This window comes from Diorhabda sublineata, chromosome 4, assembly GCF_026230105.1.
Source record: "Diorhabda sublineata isolate icDioSubl1.1 chromosome 4, icDioSubl1.1, whole genome shotgun sequence".
Classification (NCBI taxonomy): Eukaryota; Metazoa; Arthropoda; class Insecta; order Coleoptera; family Chrysomelidae; genus Diorhabda; species Diorhabda sublineata.
Window position 1 is genome coordinate 1,076,470 of NC_079477.1, and position 23,796 is coordinate 1,100,265.

Consider the following 23,796-nt stretch of genomic DNA (forward strand, 5'->3'; position numbering starts at 1 on the left):
GTACCGGAATTTTAATCTATACAACCGACGCTTGTAAATCGAACCAGTTTTATGCGGCATTGCCAAGACTGAGATAGAATAATTGTAAAACTAACCTTGTTTTTATAATACACATACTTGATTCAATTATCAAAATTCCAATGTACTTATATAGAATACTTCATTTCATATGTTTCAAATTGACACAATTTTTTATTATATATAAATTTCCACTACTGCCAATCCGCAATGTCCATTTCTGTATTGATTCTATTTTATCGGGAAGTTTGGCAACGTATTAAAACGTACCACAAAGCAAAAGAAAATGTCGGACACGTTTGTCCACAGCTGAAAATTGTCGCGTAGTAACTCTTATATTTCGTATTGGAGTCGTATTTTAAAGGTGATAATTATAGAAAAAATGAACGGTGAAAGTGGCGAAGATAATTGGTTAACCAGTTGGGAACAACAGTGTGCGGATTCACTGGAAGAACAACCAAATTTCGAACAAAATCTAATATCCGAAACCAATAATTTTCAAACAAAAATATGGTCTTCCTTTCAAGATTCCGCGGCAGCCGTGGCCCAACTTTATCGAGGTACGTTTCATAAACGTGGGGTTGTATGAAAAAAAATTTAATTGTATTAAAAGGTGGGCGTTCTAATTATTTCTCCCGACATTTTGTTGACATTGCAATTATTTATCAAATTTTCCAATTTAGTCGGTAAATAAATTGAAATTCTTTTAATAAATATTCTGAAAAGTGATTATTGAATGTCTTGAAATAAATATGACATCGTAATTTATAATGCAGTAGTCTAAACGTGACCTTGTGTTGTAAAGGAAGTTCAAATAATTTTAAGGCTAATTTTTAAACTATAACATATAAATTAGATAATAGTTGATGTACCCTACGATATTAATTAAAATACGTGTTTTAATATTAACGAACACAAAGTTAAGTAATATATTGGTACAGATAAATTCGTATTCCTAGTTAGTTATATTCAAAATTGAATAATTCGTGTTCAAAATAATTTCTTATATATACAATAAATGTTATTATATTATTAATCTATTGTTAATATTATAATTAATATCATCATATATAATTTTTTATGGGTTCAATTTTTTTATAACGTTATTACGATTTTCCTAGTGGCGTAGATTGTTCTAAATGAATCCCGTGACGAAATTTGTTAGGGGGGTTTCTTAACTAAACTACAGAGAAGCTCAAATGAAGGGTAAATTTTTTTTTTCAAAGAAACAAAAGCACTGATATTGGATAATATAAAAACTTTGTCACTAAATTTCACTTTAGGAGGTATTTAGAAAAAGAATTGGAATCAAATAAACAATTAACTTCTTTTTATTTGTCGAATTTATTAATTGAATCATCATTAGCTTTAGGAAGATTCCAGTTTTTCAAGATGTTTGGTATCTATAGATAATAGGTAGAAATTTGGAATCAGTTTTTTTTGTTTTGATATAGCAAAACTTTTTTTAGCTCTTGTAGTTATGAAACCGGAAAGGTTAATATAGAAAAACCATTTTTACCTTAGAAACTTTTATTATTTAAGGATTTTAAGCATGGATTTTATGTTTGTTTTAAAATCGAGAGGTTTATGATTAATATAAATTTAAAATCATCCCCAACACAACCTCTAATTCATCGAGAACATATGGTTTGTAACCTAACCTAACCTAACCTAACCTGCATGCTTTATTAGTTTTTTTTTTTGATTTCTTATCAAAATCTTTTCTATATCGTGTAATATTGACTTCGATTATGAATTTTATCTTACATATAGGGCGCCTGTAATTCAAGGGCGCTGGAAATTGTTATGACACATGGTAGTAGTGCCACTAGGTTTGCCAATATCGGTTGTACCGATTTGAAACATTATTTCCTTTATAATAAAGTTAATTTTCAATTTTTGCATATTCTTTTTCACATTTTAATATATGTTGTAATATTTAACTGAGTTTAATAACAGTTTTAATCAGTTTTTATTAAATAAATGTTATAGAATCATATTACCTTGTTGGATATCCATATTCTTGTGCATATCTTGAAGTAAGCCGTTGTTGTTAATATAACTTCCAATATTGATTAATTTACTAGATTAAATTGAAATTAAAAAGTTTTTTTTCAAGTATTTAGACGGAAAAAGATGAATTATGTTTCCTGTAGCTAAATTATCTAAAATAGTTTGATGGAATATAGAAAAATCTGGTTTGTTTTTCAGATAGGTATTCGGGCGAACCAGCAGCTATATGGTTACAATTTCAAACAGCAGCCGGCACTGTTACATCCTTATATAGAGGTATAACTACCTAATTTCGTAACTAAATCATAATTTAACATCATATTTTAACAGATTCTAGCGAAAGTCTAAGAAGAACGGGAGAATTAGCTAAACAGAGCGGTTACCAGAAGAGGAATATCGAAATATTCAATTGGGCCAAAAGGAAAAAGCGTTTAATACGTAGGGAAGATCTGTTAGCATATTTAGCCGGAAAACATCCTCCGCCACCTAGTCGCCAACATCATCACCATTCTCATCACAGGTTATCGCCGAGGCCACGAAACTTATCACCACCTCCGAACGTTGCAAATCAAGATATTGTAGATCCGAATTTACGCACCTTTAGGGAAGCCTTAGTCACTTCCCCGTTGTGTGCCTTTATTACTGGAGAAATGGCGCGCCATACCAAGAGACCGGCGAGTCCTTCGGATGTCACCATGGGTAGTCCCACTCAAAAACGAGCTCGATTTATGTGAAAGTTAACGTTGGATTATTTTGATATTGTAAGGGGGACGTGCTCGTTGTCTTGCTCTTATGAGGTATTTAACATTTTCAAAATTAAATTTTATTATTTTTCTCTCAAGTCTTAAAGATCATGTTCCATTTCACAACATTGTAAAGTGTAGAGATGCTCGACTTTGCAATATTGTGATTTAATCACTGTTAGTTAAGTTTGATTTAAAAATACTGTTATTCAGTCACCATTTCACGTCATAGTCATTTGGTATTTGTTAGTGATGGTGGGCGTTACAATACTGTGATTTAATCACTCTTTATGATGGTCGACTTTATAACACTGTGATTTAATAACCGTTAGTGATTGGCAATATCGCGATACTGTGATTTTGTATCTGTTATTGATAGTCGATTTCGCAAAACTGTGATTTAATCACTGTTTATGATGGTCGATCCCGTAACATTGTGATTTAATCACTGTTAGTTTCGATCGATCTCGCAATACTGTTATTCGGTCACTATTTCACGATATTGTAATTTTTTAGTGATGATGGGCGTTACAATATTGTGACGTAACACTGTGATTTAATCACTGCCAGCGACGGTCGATTTCACGATTTTAAAATTGTTAGTGATGGGTGACTTTGTAATACTGTGATTTAATCACTGATTTCGTCATTTGGTCTTTATTGGTGATACTGGAGGTTACAATACTGTGATGTCGTCGTTGTAATATCATGATTATCAAACATCGATCTTTTTTTATATTTAATTCTCAATCTGGCATCACTGTGATATTCTGTTACTTGGTATTAGCAGAACATTACGTTACGTTCCTAAAATATCGACCCATCTCTAATTATCATAACCTCAATACTTGTATATAAAATCTGACAACTAGCACGTGTAATTTGTACATACTGTAATTGTTTTTGAATAATTTAAAACAAAGATTAATATTTGGTATAAGATTATTAAAAAAATGTGTACATAATCTTTCGTTTAATTTTACATACACATAATGGTTAAAGTTGAACAAAGTTCGAGGGTATGGATGTTGTTTTGTTATTACGGATTAGCATCCCTTCATCATCTCGCGACATTGGGTATTCTAATTATCAAAATACTAGAAATGATTCATTTGGAATAAAAAAAAACTCAAAAAGCCTGAAATTCTTGAAAAAAAGTGGCCAAAAATAAAAATCTGGAAACATTTGATGATCGAGTGATGCTTCGATTTAACCTACTTTTCATTGAACTTTGTTCAACTGATGCAAATAGTTGGGAATCGAAACTTTTTGATATTTATAAAATAATTATTGTTTCCCAAAGAAGAACGGTTTAGTAGTTTTCTTAATTTATATTTCGATATATCATATCTAACAGTCGATACTAGAATTTCACTAGCACCAACCACCCCACGAGACGTGTCTAATATATGTGCAAATGTTTTTCCATCCCACGTGGGACGATTCGAAATTTTCTGATATAACCTACACGAGTTAAGAAACTGTCTCAATGCTCCTCTTTTGCTTTTACGGAAGTACATATGATACCAACTAGGATCTGATTGTAGTTATGGAATTAATTCATGGAAATCATCATGTTTTTAACGACTTTTTTTGATTTTAGAAACTCAAAATCTTTTTCTATTGCTATGCAAAACCGTAGTTGCAGAAGCTCATTTTTCTAAATATTCTAGGTCTCCGTAACGTACTCAAAGCGTATTACAAAAGTGTACCACCTGAACCGATGTGTTGCTAGTGGGTGTCGATCTTTATCCTTTTTTCCACCTTTAGGTATGTTTTAAGTACTTATAACTTTCTACCATTTTTTTCCTAATTCGTTATCAAAATGTAAAATGTAAGAAATTTTTTAGTATCTAGGAAATAATGAGAATTGGCTGTTAGATTTGATCTGTAATTTCTTTGGCTCCAAAAATCGCTGTTGAAACTTATTTGTTTTCATTGTTGTAAATTTTTTGATAATTAGAACTATTTAAAATTTATAAATTATTAATCTAAAATAAACAATTATTTAAATTATAAAGTAGTGGTTTTATTTCAAATCAAGCACTTCGACAACTTTACCAAACTACACAGTTATATCTCGATGTAAGTTTCGACGAGATTTAGGTAAATAAGTAGCTCTAATTATGGTGCTAGTAGAATTTAGGTACTAAAATGGAATGGAATTTCGGGTAAAAATAAAAAATCTTGTATATGTTCATGTATCCTTTAAGGATTTTATTATTTCAAAACGAAAAAGTCATAAAGTCTTAATCACACAGCATGCATTTTACTTTCAGCTCATTTGCAGCCCCAAGTAAGCGACAAAGTGTTTATTAAAGAAGTAAAAATAAACAGTAAAAAAATAAATACTAGAAGATACAAAAAGACGTCAACAAATATAAATATGGCAAAAATAACTTAAACGCATCTTGTTGAAAAACAAAGTTTCCAACTGTGACATATCAAACTATAATTTTTACAAATATAACAAAACCCGAAAACCGTTCAATCTAATCACAGTTGGGAAACTTTCCGATAACTTTTACAACCATTGGTAGAGAACTTAACCCCAAAAAAATTACCCCAAATAAAGTTTTTGTTTAGAACAAAATCTTATCAATACATTTTATTTTAATTTAAGTACAATGCTTAAAATATCAAAAATTAATATAATTTGTCAAATTAATACAAAAAAAAATATATTTTCACCAAAAAATGTATTTACAACCCGCAATAACGAAACGAAAATATATAAATTCCAAAAACTTTTTATTAACAAAAAAAAATAATTTTTTTATACCAACCTAACAATTTTTCTTTAAAACAAATATTGTTAAATTATCGATAAAAATGCAATAAACGTTAAAATATTGTTTACAAGTACATTGTTGAGATATTTGGGGGGTTACTAGGAGCTAAACTCCTGGGGCTGTATGGGGTGTAAACGTCTATATCTCCCTAACTAAAGATCTTACAGAAAATTTGTAACTACATAATTTGTAGAAAATTGCATTTTCTATCATTTTGTTTATATAAATTTTTTTCATAAAATTAGAAATAAAGAAGATATTAACAAAAATAATTTTATTTTTTCATTTTACAATAAAACGATTGTAGTAAATTCAATTCTCTAGAAAGTATAAAAGTAATAACAAAAAATTTATTCAGTTTTTTATCTTTTCCTCCAACCCATGATGCAGCCCCTTTTCAACACTCTTCAATTGTATTACGATACTCAATCTGAAAACAACCCTGAAGATTGTTGTTAGATAAAGTATAAAAACATTTGAATGTCAATTCAAACCTGTAGCAACATCAAAATCAATGAAAAAAAAATGGATTAGAAGATGATCTACCAACCATGACTCTTATTTTAATTCCCATTGTATCTAAAACCTCCACTTTTGATACAGAATTAGATCCTGAACCGAAGCTGGGACCATCGAAGAATTAATCATTCAGTTGTTCGTGGATAAGGCCCTACAGAGATTACCTCAAGGGTAACGTGGGAAAGAGTCAATAAATAAGTTATAGCGTAGTTACTAGGGGTAGAAACATTTAATATGAAAATAAAGAAAAACACTTAATTTTCACTGTATACTTATGAATATTGATAAACTTTGGAACGCTCTAAATGTACAAAATATTCGTTAAAAGATCACATACAAAATTGGTTTGCAAAAGTTTATAACAAAAAAATTTCTCTTAATTTTGTTAATAAAATCTTTACTTTTGATTATATGGAAAAAATTTATATAAACATAATTGTAGACAATGCAATTTGCTGTAAATTATGTCCTATCAAAATTTCTGTGAGATTGTTAGTTACAGAGATATAACGAAAAAAGGGTTTGCACCCCGTTTTGCAAGATGGCTACCACGGGACAAGAATTATCATCCCAAAAACTTGAAAATTATCTTTTACTTAACCTTCTAAACCCAATAATAAAATTGCATCTTGACAAACACAAGAAAATAATCCAGAATCCTGCTCATTTTTCAGAAGTATATATACTTTTCAAACTGTATTTCCACCTCTAACTTTAGAGAAATTTCTTACTAATGCAAGTAATAAACCATTTCTCAATAAAACTTGAAATAATAAAGTCTGAAATCGAATAAATTAGTTCACAAACCACGAAGTATCTTAGGACAACTGTATTTGTTTACCGCATAGCGGCCATTTTTAAATGAGTGACTTTGTCATTTCGTTAGATTGCTTGGATGAAAATATAAACAACGTTAAACCACAGAATACGTGAGTTGGCGCTCCTTATGTCAATTCTTCTTTTTTATTTTCAGTCTTGATTTTGTATTTACATCAGCACAAGATTTGACAGTTGTAAGTTATTATTAACTGAATATTTCACTATATGAAGGTTGTATTGCATCTTCTTGCGTGTTTATACTTTTGTGGAACGAATTATTTATTAAAAATGGTTTCCGCACATTAATTTATTATCAAATTAGTATATTTCAGAATGGTATATATACAGGGTATGTTGGATAAAAACATATTTTTAATTTTTTCGATTTTTTTAGCGTAAATAACTAAAATGACTGTTTTAACGTTTATTTCATTTTTTTTTCGATACTAACAACCAAAATAAATTCCAAATAAGCGAACGCAATTTTTTTAAGATCCTTAATTTTTATAGAGATCATAACGAATCAGCCAATAGCAAAATCAGTACCAATACGCTTATATATACAACAAAAAAAAATTTAGTCGTTTATTATCGACCCCCCAGTACCTTAGTCATAAATTGAGGGAGAGGAATTTCGTGCTATTCTCCCACGGTATGTTTCCTAATTTAAACAAAATAATTTTTCGAATTAATATAATAAAAATAAGTGAAAATATAAATGACAAATGACACATGCTAGCAGGTGTGAGTTATTCTTCTGTTTTTTGTTGTTTCAAAATGGCCTCGATCTTCTAAGTTACACATACCTCGTCAGCCATAGTGTAATTTAATAGCTGTACAACCCACTAAACAACGGCTATAAACTTTTTGCATTGACTGATAATTATGACACTTTGTCGCCTACCATATTAACCAATAATGACGTCACTAAATGTTTCGAAATAAAAAGACAGGATCGTCGTTAAAAATTTATTTGAATAAATTTCTCCCGAGTCGCTCGAAATATGCAAAATAAAAAATAAAAAAAATAAATTTATATAATGGGAGATATTTCAAAACATACGACAGGAGAATAACACAGGAACTCAAAAACGTAACAAATAATTCAGCACCGCAAGCTGGTATTCAGTTCGAGAGGGAAAAAAAGAAAAAAAAAAAAAGAAAATTTTTTTTTTCAAAACAAAACATCGTAATCAAAATAATTGTACGTTTAAGTGAAATTTTTCCAAAAAAATAAACGAACCTATCGAATTTTTGACGTACACTGTATATAAGATTAAAAATGAATCGTTTAATGTTGAAATTACCAACGTTATAATATATTATACAGAAGATAAGTTTTAAGCCGGGTCTCTACCGTACGGCAATTGCCGGATAAAGTAAATAAAATATAACCTACGAATTTTTGACGCACACTGTATAAATTAATCGTCTAATGTGGGAATTATCTACATTTTAATATGGTAGTGTTAATTGTAGGTACAAAAATCTAAAGCCTGGTTTCTACCGTACGGCATTCGCCGGATAACAGCCACACAGAGCGAAAAAAAAAATCATTCCAATAGACTTTTTGGCATACACTGTACTATTAAGATCAAGAATCAATCGTTTAATGTGGGAATTAAAGGCATTACAATATATTACAGTTTACGATAAAAATAAATGTCTTAAGCCGGGTCTCTACCGTACGGCGTTCGCCGGAAAAGGTAAAAAGAATGGAATCTATTGAATTTTTGACGTACACTGTACTATTAAAACCAAGAATCAATCGTTTAATGTGGGAATTAAAGGCATTACAATATATTACAGTTTATGATGAAAATAAATGTCTTAAGCCGGGTCTCTACCGTACGGCGTTCGCCGGAAAAGGTAAAAAGAATGGAATCTATTGAATTTTTGACGTACACTGTACTATTAAAACCAAGAATCAATCGTTTAATGTGGGAATTAAAGGCATTACAATATATTACAGTTTATGATGAAAATAAATGTCTTAAGCCGGGTCTCTACCGTACGGCGTTCGCCGGAAAAGGTAAAAAGAATGGAATCTATCGAATTTTTGACGTACACTGTACTATTAAAACCAAGAATCAATCGTTTAATGTGGGAATTAAAGGCATTACAATATATTACAGTTTACGATAAAAATAAATGTCTTAAGCCGGGTCTCTACCGTACGGCGTTCGCCGGAAAAGGTAAAAAGAATGGAATCTATCGAATTTTTGACGTACACTGTACTATTAAAACCAAGAATCAATCGTTTAATGTGGGAATTAAAGGCATTACAATATATTACAGTTTACGATAAAAATAAATGTCTTAAGCCGGGTCTCTACCGTACGGCGTTCGCCGGAAAAGGTAAAAAGAATAGAATCTATCGAATTTTTGACGTACACTGTACTATTAAAACCAAAATCAATCGTTTAATGTGGGAATTAAAGGCATTACAATATATTACAGTTTACGATAAAAATAAATGTCTTAAGCCGGGTCTCTACCGTACGGCGTTCGCCGGAAAAGGTAAAAAGAATAGAATCTATCGAATTTTTGACGTACACTGTACTATTAAAACCAAAATCAATCGTTTAATGTGGGAATTAAAGGCATTACAATATATTACAGTTTACGATAAAAATAAATGTCTTAAGCCGGGTCTCTACCGTACGGCGTTCGCCGGAAAAGGTAAAAAGAATGGAATCTATCGAATTTTTGACGTACACTGTACTATTAAAACCAAGAATCAATCGTTTAATGTGGGAATTAAAGGCATTACAATATATTACAGTTTATGATGAAAATAAATGTCTTAAGCCGGGTCTCTACCGTACGGCGTTCGCCGGAAAAGGTAAAAAGAATAGAATCTATCGAATTTTTGACGTACACTGTACTATTAAAACCAAAATCAATCGTTTAATGTGGGAATTAAAGGCATTACAATATATTACAGTTTACGATAAAAATAAATGTCTTAAGCCGGGTCTCTACCGTACGGCGTTCGCCGGAAAAGGTAAAAAGAATAGAATCTATCGAATTTTTGACGTACACTGTACTATTAAAACCAAAATCAATCGTTTAATGTGGGAATTAAAGGCATTACAATATATTACAGTTTACGATAAAAATAAATGTCTTAAGCCGGGTCTCTACCGTACGGCGTTCGCCGGAAAAGGTAAAAAGAATGGAATCTATTGAATTTTTGACGTACACTGTACTATTAAAACCAAGAATCAATCGTTTAATGTGGGAATTAAAGGCATTACAATATATTACAGTTTATGATGAAAATAAATGTCTTAAGCCGGGTCTCTACCGTACGGCGTTCGCCGGAAAAGGTAAAAAGAATGGAATCTATCGAATTTTTGACGTACACTGTACTATTAAAACCAAGAATCAATCGTTTAATGTGGGAATTAAAGGCATTACAATATATTACAGTTTACGATAAAAATAAATGTCTTAAGCCGGGTCTCTACCGTACGGCGTTCGCCGGAAAAGGTAAAAAGAATGGAATCTATCGAATTTTTGACGTACACTGTACTATTAAAACCAAGAATCAATCGTTTAATGTGGGAATTAAAGGCATTACAATATATTACAGTTTATGATGAAAATAAATGTCTTAAGCCGGGTCTCTACCGTACGGCGTTCGCCGGAAAAGGTAAAAAGAATGGAATCTATTGAATTTTTGACGTACACTGTACTATTAAAACCAAGAATCAATCGTTTAATGTGGGAATTAAAGGCATTACAATATATTACAGTTTATGATGAAAATAAATGTCTTAAGCCGGGTCTCTACCGTACGGCGTTCGCCGGAAAAGGTAAAAAGAATGGAATCTATCGAATTTTTGACGTACACTGTACTATTAAAACCAAGAATCAATCGTTTAATGTGGGAATTAAAGGCATTACAATATATTACAGTTTACGATAAAAATAAATGTCTTAAGCCGGGTCTCTACCGTACGGCGTTCGCCGGAAAAGGTAAAAAGAATGGAATCTATCGAATTTTTGACGTACACTGTACTATTAAAACCAAGAATCAATCGTTTAATGTGGGAATTAAAGGCATTACAATATATTACAGTTTACGATAAAAATAAATGTCTTAAGCCGGGTCTCTACCGTACGGCGTTCGCCGGAAAAGGTAAAAAGAATGGAATCTATTGAATTTTTGACGTACACTGTACTATTAAAACCAAGAATCAATCGTTTAATGTGGGAATTAAAGGCATTACAATATATTACAGTTTACGATAAAAATAAATGTCTTAAGCCGGGTCTCTACCGTACGGCGTTCGCCGGAAAAGGTAAAAAGAATGGAATCTATTGAATTTTTGACGTACACTGTACTATTAAAACCAAGAATCAATCGTTTAATGTGGGAATTAAAGGCATTACAATATATTACAGTTTACGATAAAAATAAATGTCTTAAGCCGGGTCTCTACCGTACGGCGTTCGCCGGAAAAGGTAAAAAGAATGGAATCTATTGAATTTTTGACGTACACTGTACTATTAAAACCAAGAATCAATCGTTTAATGTGGGAATTAAAGGCATTACAATATATTACAGTTTACGATAAAAATAAATGTCTTAAGCCGGGTCTCTACCGTACGGCGTTCGCCGGAAAAGGTAAAAAGAATGGAATCTATTGAATTTTTGACGTACACTGTACTATTAAAACCAAGAATCAATCGTTTAATGTGGGAATTAAAGGCATTACAATATATTACAGTTTATGATGAAAATAAATGTCTTAAGCCGGGTCTCTACCGTACGGCGTTCGCCGGAAAAGGTAAAAAGAATAGAATCTATCGAATTTTTGACGTACACTGTACTATTAAAACCAAAATCAATCGTTTAATGTGGGAATTAAAGGCATTACAATATATTACAGTTTACGATAAAAATAAATGTCTTAAGCCGGGTCTCTACCGTACGGCGTTCGCCGGAAAAGGTAAAAAGAATGGAATCTATTGAATTTTTGACGTACACTGTACTATTAAAACCAAGAATCAATCGTTTAATGTGGGAATTAAAGGCATTACAATATATTACAGTTTATGATGAAAATAAATGTCTTAAGCCGGGTCTCTTAGCTAAAAAAATCTTTCTAATCGAATTTTTGACGTACACTGTACAATTAAAACCAAGAATCAATCGTTTAACGTAGGAATTAAAGGCATTACAATATATTACAGTTTATGATGAAAATAAATGTCTTAAGCCGGGTCTCTACCGTGCGGCGTTCGCCGGATTGGCTAAAAGAATCTTTCCAATCGAATTTTTGACATTTGTTTACGATGTTTTGTATACAATCAAATTATTTTTCAAACCGATGGGCATAAAAAACGAATTTGTTTACAGAAAATGGCGTATTTCGAAAATTCGTTCATCCAAAGTTCCAAGAAGAAGAAAAAAATGGCGCAAATCGCATACAAAAATGGATATTCCACAAAATTAAATAGAAAAATCTGTTTTTCGAGGTTAGAAACAAATACGCCATCTACTGTGAAGTGAAAAAACGAAAAAAAAGGTAATTGGGGGTGCGCCGAATCGGAGGACAGATTAATTAGGCTTCCGTAGAAGCGACAAGGGAATTTTTGGGCGTGTAGGCCGTAGCATTAGGATCGAGGTTCGACAAAGGACTTTCGGCTAAACGGACTCTGGAAATATTTGTAGCCGACGTCGGCGAACCGAATGTATCTGTAGGCATCACAGCCAATACTTGCGCTATCTTACTCTTCAGCTCTTCGATTTCTTTCTCGTGTGCTCGGTTAGCGTCTGAAAATCACACATTACCTAGTTACAGAGGGGCCTCACTTCATATAACTATACAAAAAAAATAAAACCAGCGACCGTCTTCTAATATCTACCGATACCTAATACGTAAACGTAATGGAAGATCAGAATGAGTACAGAAGCAGTATTCTTCTGGAATAACCAAAAAGACAACGTAGAAGACTAAAAAAAAACAATAACCTGGTACCGGAGGATATCCAAGACCATTATGAACGATACAAGATGGTGCTGAAGACCGAGCTCCTTATCTGGAACAATTATAGCAAGTTCCAGGTCAAATGGAACACAGTTGATCTACTGGAAAGATTTGGGGGCCCTTAAAGGTCGAGAAAGAAGAAGAAATAATGACGCAATCAACTCTATATATCAAGTAGTTTTGTATTTTTTAAAAGAAAATATTAGACGGGCCATTTTTGAATTCATTACATGAAGAAAATTTTTTGTTTCATTATTTTTTTTAATTCAATTAAAAGTTGGGTTGATTTTGAGTCACACTGTATAATAACAACATTTTTATACTCAATTAGTTGGCAAATGTAAGAAAAATTGAAAATAAAAGTGAAATTGTACGGGAAAATAACAAAATGAATCCACCATTATAGTTTTTTTACGAAATAATAGACAAAACGTTCAGAAAATTTCATAAATGAATCGAATATCCATTGATAATGTTGCCAGATTTAGCAAAATGTAGTAAAACTCTTGAAATTGAACAAACGACATAAACAAACAGTTACTACCACATTCTACCATCAAATTTCAGTTATTTTGAGATCACACCGTATATTAAAACATCATTTTACACTCAATTAGTTAAAAAACGCATTAATAACAAAAATAAAAATGAAATTGCACGAGAAATTGTTGTAATCAAAGAAATAATCATAAACACAAATGTTTCGAATTCAAATAGACAAATCGATAACAAAATTAATCCACTATTATAGTTTTAAAACAAAATCGTAGACAAAACGATCAGAAAATTTCATAAATGAATCGAATATCCATTGATAACGTTGCCAGATTTACCAAAACGTAGTAAAACTCTTGAAATTGAACAAACGACATAAACAAACAGTTACTACCACATTCTACCATCAAATTTCAGTTATTTTGAGATCACACCGTATATTAAAACATCATTTTACACTCAATTAGTTAAAAAACGCATTAATAACAAAAATAAAAATGAAATTGCACGAGAAATTGTTGTAATCAAAGAAATAATCATAAACACAAATGTTTCGAATTCAAATAGACAAATCGATAACAAAATTAATCCACTATTATAGTTTTAAAACAAAATCGTAGACAAAACGATCAAAAAATTTCATAAATGAATCGAATATCCATTGATAACGTTGCCAGATTTACCAAAACGTAGTAAAACTCTTGAAATTGAACAAACGACATAAACTAAAAGGTTTTACTTAGTTCTACCTTCTAAGGTCGGTTATTTTAAGATCACACTGTACAATAACAACATTATATACTTAATCAGTTAGTAAATGTACGAAAAAGTGAAAATAAAAATGTAATTGCACGAAAAATTGTTATAATCAAATAAAAAATCACCAAAAAGAATTTTTTTATGTCAAACACCCCCATCGTTCAAAAAATCGATCCTTCGTTATAGTTTTTCAACAAAATCATAGACAAAGCGTACAGAAAATTCCATAATTAGATCAAATATATAAAGATAATGTTGCCAGATTAACCAAAACTCTTGAGACCAAAGAAACTACACCATTAAAAGGGTTAATCTTTCCATATCGTTTCGACAACTCTCAGCAAAGGAAAATGACAATTAAAATCCACAGAAACAACCGAATTACCCCAAAAACAAAAATAATACAGTTTCCAGACCTTTTTTTTTTAAAAAAAACCAATAGAAACAATGTTCGATAACTTTTGTATAATTATTATAAAAACGAAACTCACTTTCTCTGATTTCGAGCTGCCTCTTGGCTTCACCCAAAGCGCTGAACAGATCCAATTTGATTCTATTCTCCGCCGAAAGTGAATTCTCCAAGTGGGTATTCTTTTCTTGCATGGCCGATAACGCAGACATCAATAAATCGGTATCGCGTATTTGTTCGCTCAACGCGCTACTTTCCCTTTCGAGCACCTGCAAACGATCCTCCTGCCAATGTTTGGAAGCTCGAAGATCCGCTATCTCCGATTCCAATTCTCGTCGACGGGCTTTACACGATTCAGTGCATTCACCACGTGACGATTGTTGAGCTGCCACCTGTTAGAATTTTAACATTTAGTTATCACCCTGTAAATATTTTTATAAGACCACTTGATTTGTTATATATATATATATATATATATATATATATATATATATATATATATATATATTTATGATAAACGAGTCAACTTTAATAGTAATAGTAGATTAGAATTAGAATTTGTAATGAAGAGTGAAAAGAAATTAAGGAAACTTTCGGTTGATATCAATTTAAATATGTATTTTCAAAATAATGTTATAAATTTGATATAATAATTATATATGAAAGTTTATAATGATATTCGATAGAATTTAGTTTAATATAAACTAGATAAGAGCTTCAGGAGACTGATTTTTGTCACTGAGTCATGTCAAATGTCAAGTTCATAAAGAACAAACCAACTTCCCCCTGTATGTCAATAAAAATACTATTTCTATAAAAAAGTCGTATTTTGATTGAAAATGTAAGATAAAAATATGAGAATTGAAAATTTTCAGTAGATATTTAACTAAAATATTAATTAAATACATTAATAAGTATATGCAGTTATCGTAAAGTTTTTGATTATTTTTATCAATACTTAGTCATTTATGTAAATTACTTTCACTTGTTGAAATAAATATTTGATTAAAATTATTTTTGTTTAATTAAATAATCTTTTCAAGTGTAAAAAAAACGATAATTATTGATTCCATTAAATTGTATATGAAATTTGTAGGTTATGTTGACGTACTTGTTAATACAAATGGTTTTTTATTGTATTTAAGTAAACTATTACACAAATTTAAATATTTTCACTTGTTTATTAATATAAAAATTAAGAAAATGATACTTATAATATATAAATGTGTGCAAAAAGAGTATATCAATTAACGTATAAATTTTTTCGTAATGTTGTTTAATCTTATACTGATAACTACCTTTTAGATTGTAATGAATGATTTTTTACTGCTTTTCATTGTATTTTTCAATAATTTCTATAATTATTGTACTAATATAATCAAAATACCTGCATTTGGTTATCAATAAAAAAGTTTAGCATATACATATTTATTCACCTTGATTTTTAATAAGAACAGTTCAAAAAAACACTGAGCTAAGGTATAGGTTTATAAACCTCTATAGGCATAGGAGAAATAACAATAAAAAGCACAAGAAAATCCACGAAAACGAAAGGATACAAAGTAAACAACACAAACATAACCTCAATACGAAATTCGACTGCCATCCTGAATTTAACCGATTTGCCATGTTGCCTATTTCAATTCTATGTCAGTGATGATTATATAATACAGTAAATATTGATTTCAACCTCGAAAAAATTGCTTTAAAATTATTTTGGAGGAATGAAACTGCTATTTTTGATCGAAATTATGGGTTTTTGGACTCGTTTGTACAAAAAGTATTGACATCACTTTTATAGATAATGAATATTTCCTAAGTGTTTGATTTCCAGGATATACGACAAAAAATATTTTTTTTTGTTTTTTGAACATTTTCAAATTTAAAAAAATGGGATTTGGTAATTAAAACTTTGTGAACGTTTAACAAGATTTCCTTAACTTAATCAAATTTCTGACCCTTATTTACAGGACTACATAAATATTATCATTAATTTGACGTTTTACGATGTTGCCTATATGCAAATCAGAGAAATTTATACATATTTCACAAGATTGAGATGAAATTGTTTCAATTGCAATTTTTAATGTATTTTTTTATAGATATAGAGCTCGAAAATTTTTTAGATTTTTGTTTCCTGGACTATATGAACGTCGCCATCAATTTAACGATTTGCAACGTTGCCTATTTTAACTGTAAATCGGAGATATTCATACATATTTTGGAAAATGAAAATAAAATGGTATTTTTTTTATATATTTTTAAATCTAGATACAAAAAAGGAGGGAAAATTCAATATTTCACTATAAATAAATCAAAAATTTTTAATAATAATTATGAAAGGGGATTATTTCTAAGAAATTAGGGATCAATTATTGAATTTATCAGAAAAAAAATACACTAATTAAAATTTCGCCTTACCTGCGCCGCTCTGGCTTCCTCTTGTTTCCTGTTCTTCCTTTCCTGGTTGAGTTGCGATTCCAGACTAGATCTGAGCCGTCTCTCTTCGGCCAAGCGTCGTTCTAAATTACTAATTGTTTGTTTATCGGAAGATTTTGTACTTTGGGCGCTCTGCAACCGTTGCTGCAATTCTTCTACCTCCCTTTGCAACAAAGATATCTCGCCTTTAGACACTTTTTCTGAAGTCGTCAAAGACGCCACCTGAATAAACGAAAAAAAGAAAAAATCAAATTAAACGTCAACACTAAATGAATAATATTTACCTGCAACCTCAGATCTTGTTCGCTAGCTCTGCTTAAATGCAAATCGGACCTCAACTTCTTACAGTCGGTCTCTAACCTTTGCAAATACTCCGCAGCTTCTCGTTCTTTATCCTGTTCTTTCTTTTCCCTCCTTCGCACCGGTTTCATTTCTGTCTCGTGTCCGTTTCCTTCTTCCATCGACGTATTTACCACCGAACCATTTGTGTGTGCGTGGTTCACTTTCTGTCGGTCTATATGTCGATCCGAATGTTTCCTAAAAATAATTATATGAAACAAAACTTCATTCGACTTACTATAAACTTACGTATTGTGATCGTTCCCGTGTTGATCTTGATCTTTACATTTCTCCACCGATTTTCTGTGATGTGATTTTGTATTATGTACGCCGTTGGCTATCGCCCCGTTCGGAATGTGGCCATTCTTCTCATGGGACTGCCTACTACAAAATAATAAACGCATTTACATCATCCCGAAGGACCAGACCAGAAAATTTTATAATTACCTGTTTTGTATTTTACTATGATTCAGCACGGGCTGAACAGGTACGACGGCATTTGAGACAGGTTCGACCTGCTCTGGCGCAACAGCGCACGTTTCTATCGGCAACGCCTGTTGCATCAGCTGCATATAAAACTGATTCTCTTTGGCCACTACTTGTTGTTTGCGCTGCCTCATCCTATACCCTACATAAGATTTGAAGCCGAAGCCCAAAGTTACCACGGGATAACCTATACAATGTGCTGCAAACGGTCTAAAATAATAAACGATAAGATTCCAAAATGTGAATGGTAAAATTGACAAATTCACCTGCACAGGTCCAAATGTCCTGGCATATGTTTGATATCCCTTAACCTGACAGCTGCCTCCAGATATACAAACAAAACCCAGAGGATGATCGTGGGGGCGCAGATACCTTTGTCTGTGTGCCAAACGTACTGCACCCATACGTAAGTACTTGCCGCGAAGAATAACCAGTGAACTGGTATGAAAAAATAGCACAGCATGTCTGAAGTTAACGCTATGCATACAAAGAATATCGAAAAGGCCAAGCCTTGATATTTGAATGAGTCGTAAACTGAACGTAGGAGTAAGTAGAATGGCCACAAGAATTCAAAACGGAATTCCAATATGAAGTCTGCCAATATTACCAAGACCCATAGAATTACAAATTTCAAATACAGAAGTGTGCTGGAATGAAAATCATACCTATTACATTAAAATAGGAAATTTCATCTTCTAAATTCAAAAATTAAAGGTTTTTATAATCAAATTTGACATTCGAATGTAGTTTACTTCAAAATATTTATTTATTTTTGAAATTGCTTCCATTTACTGATAATTTTGAAGCTTCCAGATAATAAAACACTCAAAAAAACTGAGTGGGTTTGGTTTTTGTATAATTATTATAAAATTACAATAATTTGATCTTTTATTATATCTAATTACATGAATAGAAATTATTTCTTTCTTGTGGGGTTGTTTAAGCACAAAAAACCCACTCTCAAACTGGGTTTTTGATTAAAACATGTCTATATATATATGCAAATCTTACCTATTACATTAAAAAACAAATTTCTTTGTTTAAATTCATTAAAAAAAGGTTTTTATTGGTATTCATATGTCGTATACATCAAAATATTAATTTTTTTTTCAAAATTAATTCTATTCATTGCAAATATTGGAGGTTCCAAATAATAAAACCCTTGGAAAAACCTAATATGGCTGGGTTTTTAAATAAATTTTAACAACTATTATTCCCCATCTCTACCACTATAGTCTACACTTTATCATAATATTTTAACTATTCAACTCTATCCCACATTATTATTCATCAACTATTTCTAGTTATTTTGATATAATTTTTGTTTGTCAACTTTCTTTCACATGTTAAATACTTTCCGAGATAAATACATGTGAATGAAACTTCTCTTCTTGTTGATTTACATTTCTATGTATTTATTTTTGAGTAAAAATGTTATCTCTGTACAATTCAGTAATTTAAATGAATTAATTAATGATAAACAATGACGCTACAATTTGTTATAATGCAGTTTTAATAACTTATAAGTCATGCAAAGCATCTAATATCAATATTATAGATGAAATGTAAGTATTTTAAGTAAAAATAAAGGAAATATAGTTTTTTCTATCGCTTTTTGATGTAAACGAAATAAATATCATTGAAAAATCTCAAGTACAGATAAGATTTTTCTATTTAAATAAATAGCAAAAATTTTTAATAAACTTAATTTCTTAGTAGCAATACAGGTTAAACTGTATAAAGCGTAGTTGCTTTGAATGTGCGTAGAGCTTTTCACATGTATACTGAATCTAGATATAACAAATTTATTCACGTGGTAGTAAAAAAAATGCAGGTTTTCCAAAAATAGTTCACTGAAAAACATTATCTTGATAAATTTCTAAAGAATTATAAAATATAAAGTTTCCAGTACAGTGTATTCAACCCTTGAAGATTACTAGTTGTTAATTACAAATGTGTGTCAATTAAGGTAAAAAAACGTGTTATTGAATACATTATACAGATATAAAAGTTAAAAATAAATTTTGTTTTGACAGTTGTAATTCTAACCTAGGATGTTAATAATATTTCATAATAATCCTTAAAAAATAATACAACATCCTAAATATGTTGTCATAAAAAATTATTATACCAGAAACTTTAAATATGAAGTAATGTTGAAGAAAATTAACATTTGTTTAGGGAAACCAGCCATTTTGAACCCACATATGGGATGAAAAAGTTTAGAATGTTATAATACCCGTTATGTACCTATCTATAGGTCACAATCTAAACACGGAAACGTACCTTCCGTAAAATCCTTCGGTAATTTTGTTCTTTTTCAAGGGTCTTCTCATTTTAGCGATCTCAGCATTTCGCCTCTTCATAATTTCACCCGAAACCTATACACTAAAATAATTATTTAGCTCACTCCACTCAAGGATTTAAATTTATACTTATTTCTCTCATGGATTTCTGGTCACAAAAACCTCACTTCTGTCGTAAAAATGTATTTGTTGTCAACTAGTTTGACTCCATACCGCTCGCTTAGAGGGCGCCACATTTCGCGCTTTTTCAAAAACCTCTTCGGATATTTATATAAAATTTTTGGAAATTAAAATGAATTAATTATTAGTTTTTTAAAAAATTCTTTCTATATAAGTTGTACTTACATAATAAGTATCTTGATATCTTATATAAAAGATTAGTGAAAATTATTTAATGTTTTAATATTGAATTAGGTTAAAAACTGTATCATCAAGTATGAATACAGTAAAAAACAGGTAGTAGCAATTTCTAAATATATTAGATAATAATTTAATTTTTCCATTTAAAATTTCAACTTGGAATATGTTATTAACGAGCCGAAAAAAAATTATCAACAAAATAAAGAAATACTGAATTGAGGTTAGATAATAATTTATTTTTTAATTGACATGATAAATACGATAATTTATGTAATTTTTAGTGAAGAAGAAGCATAAAAGTAGTAAATTAAATGATAAATTGATAGATACATGTAGATTAAAAAGTTGTTTTTATTTGCCTCAAACATGTTAAAGGAACAATGGTGTAATTTTACATTGACTTTAGAAAGACTATATTTTATTTTATGGTTAGTAAAGATGAAGCAGAAGGATTGTTTTTCTGGATATGTGATATAATTTTAAAGTAAAAAAAAAGAAGAATTGTCAAAAAAATATTATAGGCATAAGTTGATGGACACAAATTCTGAATTGAGGTTAAGGGTGAATGAGTTGAAATAATACGATGTTATAATTTGTCAGTTGAAGTAATAAATAAATTGTGATTTTAACTGAAGAACAAGCATGAAAGTAGTCAATTAAATAAAATTGAGTTGTTTTTATTTTGCTCAAAATATGTGAAAACGAAGATGTTACAATTTTTCGTTGACTTTGAAAATACTATACTTTTTTAATATTTGGTAAAGACGAAGCAAGAGTTCTGTGTGTTTTGGAATATGTGATATAATTTTATACAATAAGGGAAGAATTGATAAAGAAATATAAAGGTATATAAAATAAAACAAAATCTGAAATGAGGTTAAGGGTGAATATTAAAGGAAAAATAATTATATAACGTTTTAATTAAAGTTGTAAGTAAATTGTGATTTTTATTAAAGAAAAAGCATAAAATTAGTAAATTAATTGAAATTAATAGGCACATATAGATCAAAAGGATGTATTTAATTGATTAAAAGATGGTATAATTTCCCATTGACTTTAGAAATACTATATTTTGTTTGATGGTAAAGAGGAAGCAAAATGAATGTTTTCTTTTTAATATTAGACATGATTTTATGGAAATTGGGAAGAGTTAATAAAAACCAAATTATTTGAAGCGTATATTTATACTAAATTATAAAATATGTAGATATATATATATTCGATTATTTCATATATCATCACTATTTTCAAAGGCGTAACTATCTCTATGAACCAATCGAATATGGTGGTATAAACGACTTTTCCTAGAAAATTTCTTGGGGCACAATTCGCAGTTGTGTTTAATACCCGCATGTACATCCATGTGTATATTCAAATCTTGTTTCCGAGCAAACTCTCTAGAGCATATTTCACAGTTATAAGGTTTATAGCCAGTGTGGATCTTCTGGTGTTCCCTTAAATGACCTTTGTTATAATAAGTCTTGGCGCAAAATTCACACTGGAACGGTCTGATAGTGGAATGGATCTTCAAATGGTCTTTCAATCGAATCTTACTTGGAAATCCTTTACCGCATACTTGACAAATGAACGGCTTGGTGGAAGCATGCGAATCCATATGTAAATTCAAAGAGCTTCTCGAAGTAAAAGATTTCCAACAAGAAGAGCATTCGTAGGGTTTTATCCCGAAATGGGTCCTCAAATGTAGTTCGAGATTATATTTTTTGATGAATTTTTTTTCACAAACGTTACATTCGAACGGTCTTTCGTTGTTGTGAGCCATTACATGAGTGTCTCGAGATCTTTTGTGGACAAATTCTTCTAAACAAATCGGGCATTTGTAAGGCTTCTCTCCCGTGTGTACTCTGATATGAACTTTCAATGCACTCTTGTGATCCGCTTTTTTCGGGCAATAAGGACACTGGAATCGTTTTTCTCCTGTATGGATTCTAATATGAGACGTAAGGTTGCTATTTTTAGCGAACGATTTGTCGCACATAGCGCACTTGTAAGGCCTCTCTCCTGTATATTTACGATAATGGATTCTAAAATGACAGACATTATCGAACGTTAGCGGACAATTGGGGCACTTTATCCTAGTTTTAGAACGAATGTGGCGTTTTCTCTTTATATTCCTCGCAACTTCTTGCTGTCTAATAACTTCGGCCAACTTCATTTTTTCCAATTCCGTATCATATTTTTCTTCTTCTTTGAAACCTATGAAACCTCCTCCTTCTATAAGCGTCGGATCCTTTTTAATTGTATCTTCTTCGCATGTTTGTACGTGTTTAACCAAATCAGGTTTTGTTGAAAACGACTGTAAACAATTTGTGCAGTCAAACGGTTTTAAACCAATGTGTTTTTTAAGGTGCAAGGATAAATCGTTTACTGAAGAAAACGTTTTACAACACACTACACATTGGGAAGAATAGTACTTAACATCATCGTCTGTTCCTAGAGAATCTTCATCATCTCCAATTATTTCAAACCTGATGTGTTCTTCTTCCTCTTCATTACCTTCAAATATCAAATTTTCAGATACATTATAATCATCCAATTTCTCCACATTAAATTCAATAAAATTATCTTCATCTGCAGCTTCTAATTCTTCTATTTCATCTTTAATTTCTTGTTTAATCTCCGTGTCTTCAAAGGTTTCGTGCGTTTTCAAATGTTCTTGAAGCTGAATATTTTGGAAAAATAATTTCGAGCATATCGTACACCTAAACGATTTGAGTCCGACGTGAGTTCTCAAATGAGCGGTGAGATCAATTTTTGATTCAAAACTTTCGAAACACACTATACATTCCCACAAATTCAAATCTTCTTCTTCGTCCATATTAGTTTTACAGCACCTAAAACAAAGATGGAATATGAAATATCAATTAATTTTAATAAATAAATTTTTTTATTAGATGCAAGCTGGGTAAAATTGAACACGAATGTAATTAACAATGTGTCGATTATATTCTTATTCGAAATGAAGTTTTTTACTTACTTTTTATAATGATTAAAAAGGTATAAAATAGTATTTTGAAAATTTTCAAAACTTATAAAAGACCTCAACACGTTTGTCAGACAGCCAAGCTAAAGTCACAACGAAAGAAAAATGGATAATGGCTGCGTGGCTACATGCTGAAGTACTAAAGCTTTGTTTGCAATATTCTTCTTCTTTTTCATACGAGTATTAATTTGTCATAGAATAGCACGGTATTGGTCAATATCAATAGAGCTAACTGATTGGTCGTTATAATTTGCTAATAATTATATAAAGTAAAAAGACACCAATAAAACGAATCT

General features: G+C 30.6%; 3 protein-coding genes across 4 annotated transcripts; 1 reads left to right on the forward strand and 2 right to left on the reverse strand.

Moving 5' to 3' along the window:
* Positions 1 to 245: 245 nt before the first annotated feature.
* On the forward strand, positions 246 to 4,794 carry LOC130443563 (HUWE1-associated protein modifying stress responses). Its single transcript, XM_056778299.1, has 3 exons — positions 246 to 578; positions 2,230 to 2,307; positions 2,362 to 4,794. The coding sequence occupies exons 1-3, from the start codon at positions 401 to 403 to the stop codon at positions 2,763 to 2,765; spliced, it is 660 nt and encodes a 219-aa protein (XP_056634277.1). The 5' UTR covers positions 246 to 400; the 3' UTR covers positions 2,766 to 4,794.
* A 4,543-nt stretch (positions 4,795 to 9,337) lies between these two features.
* Positions 9,338 to 20,337, reverse strand: LOC130443561 (macoilin). 2 transcript variants are annotated; one of them, XM_056778296.1, is made up of 9 exons: positions 20,269 to 20,286; positions 20,120 to 20,214; positions 18,100 to 18,480; positions 17,795 to 18,043; positions 17,597 to 17,731; positions 17,293 to 17,545; positions 16,991 to 17,230; positions 14,652 to 14,961; positions 9,338 to 12,692 (listed from the first exon to the last, which is right to left on the reverse strand). In XM_056778296.1, exons 2-9 carry the CDS (start codon positions 20,197 to 20,199, stop codon positions 12,481 to 12,483), a joined length of 1,860 nt encoding a protein of 619 aa, XP_056634274.1. In that variant the 5' UTR covers positions 20,200 to 20,214; positions 20,269 to 20,286; the 3' UTR covers positions 9,338 to 12,480. The 2 variants fall into 2 exon arrangements, with proteins under 2 accessions (XP_056634274.1, XP_056634273.1); XM_056778295.1 differs by having other exon boundaries at positions 20,120 to 20,337.
* Positions 20,338 to 21,660: 1,323 nt separating this feature from the next.
* Positions 21,661 to 23,658, reverse strand: LOC130442665 (zinc finger protein 26-like). Its single transcript, XM_056776980.1, has 2 exons — positions 23,495 to 23,658; positions 21,661 to 23,351 (listed from the first exon to the last, which is right to left on the reverse strand). The coding sequence occupies exon 2, from the start codon at positions 23,333 to 23,335 to the stop codon at positions 21,728 to 21,730; it is 1,608 nt and encodes a 535-aa protein (XP_056632958.1). The 5' UTR covers positions 23,336 to 23,351; positions 23,495 to 23,658; the 3' UTR covers positions 21,661 to 21,727.
* Between the last annotated feature and the right edge of the window lie 138 nt (positions 23,659 to 23,796).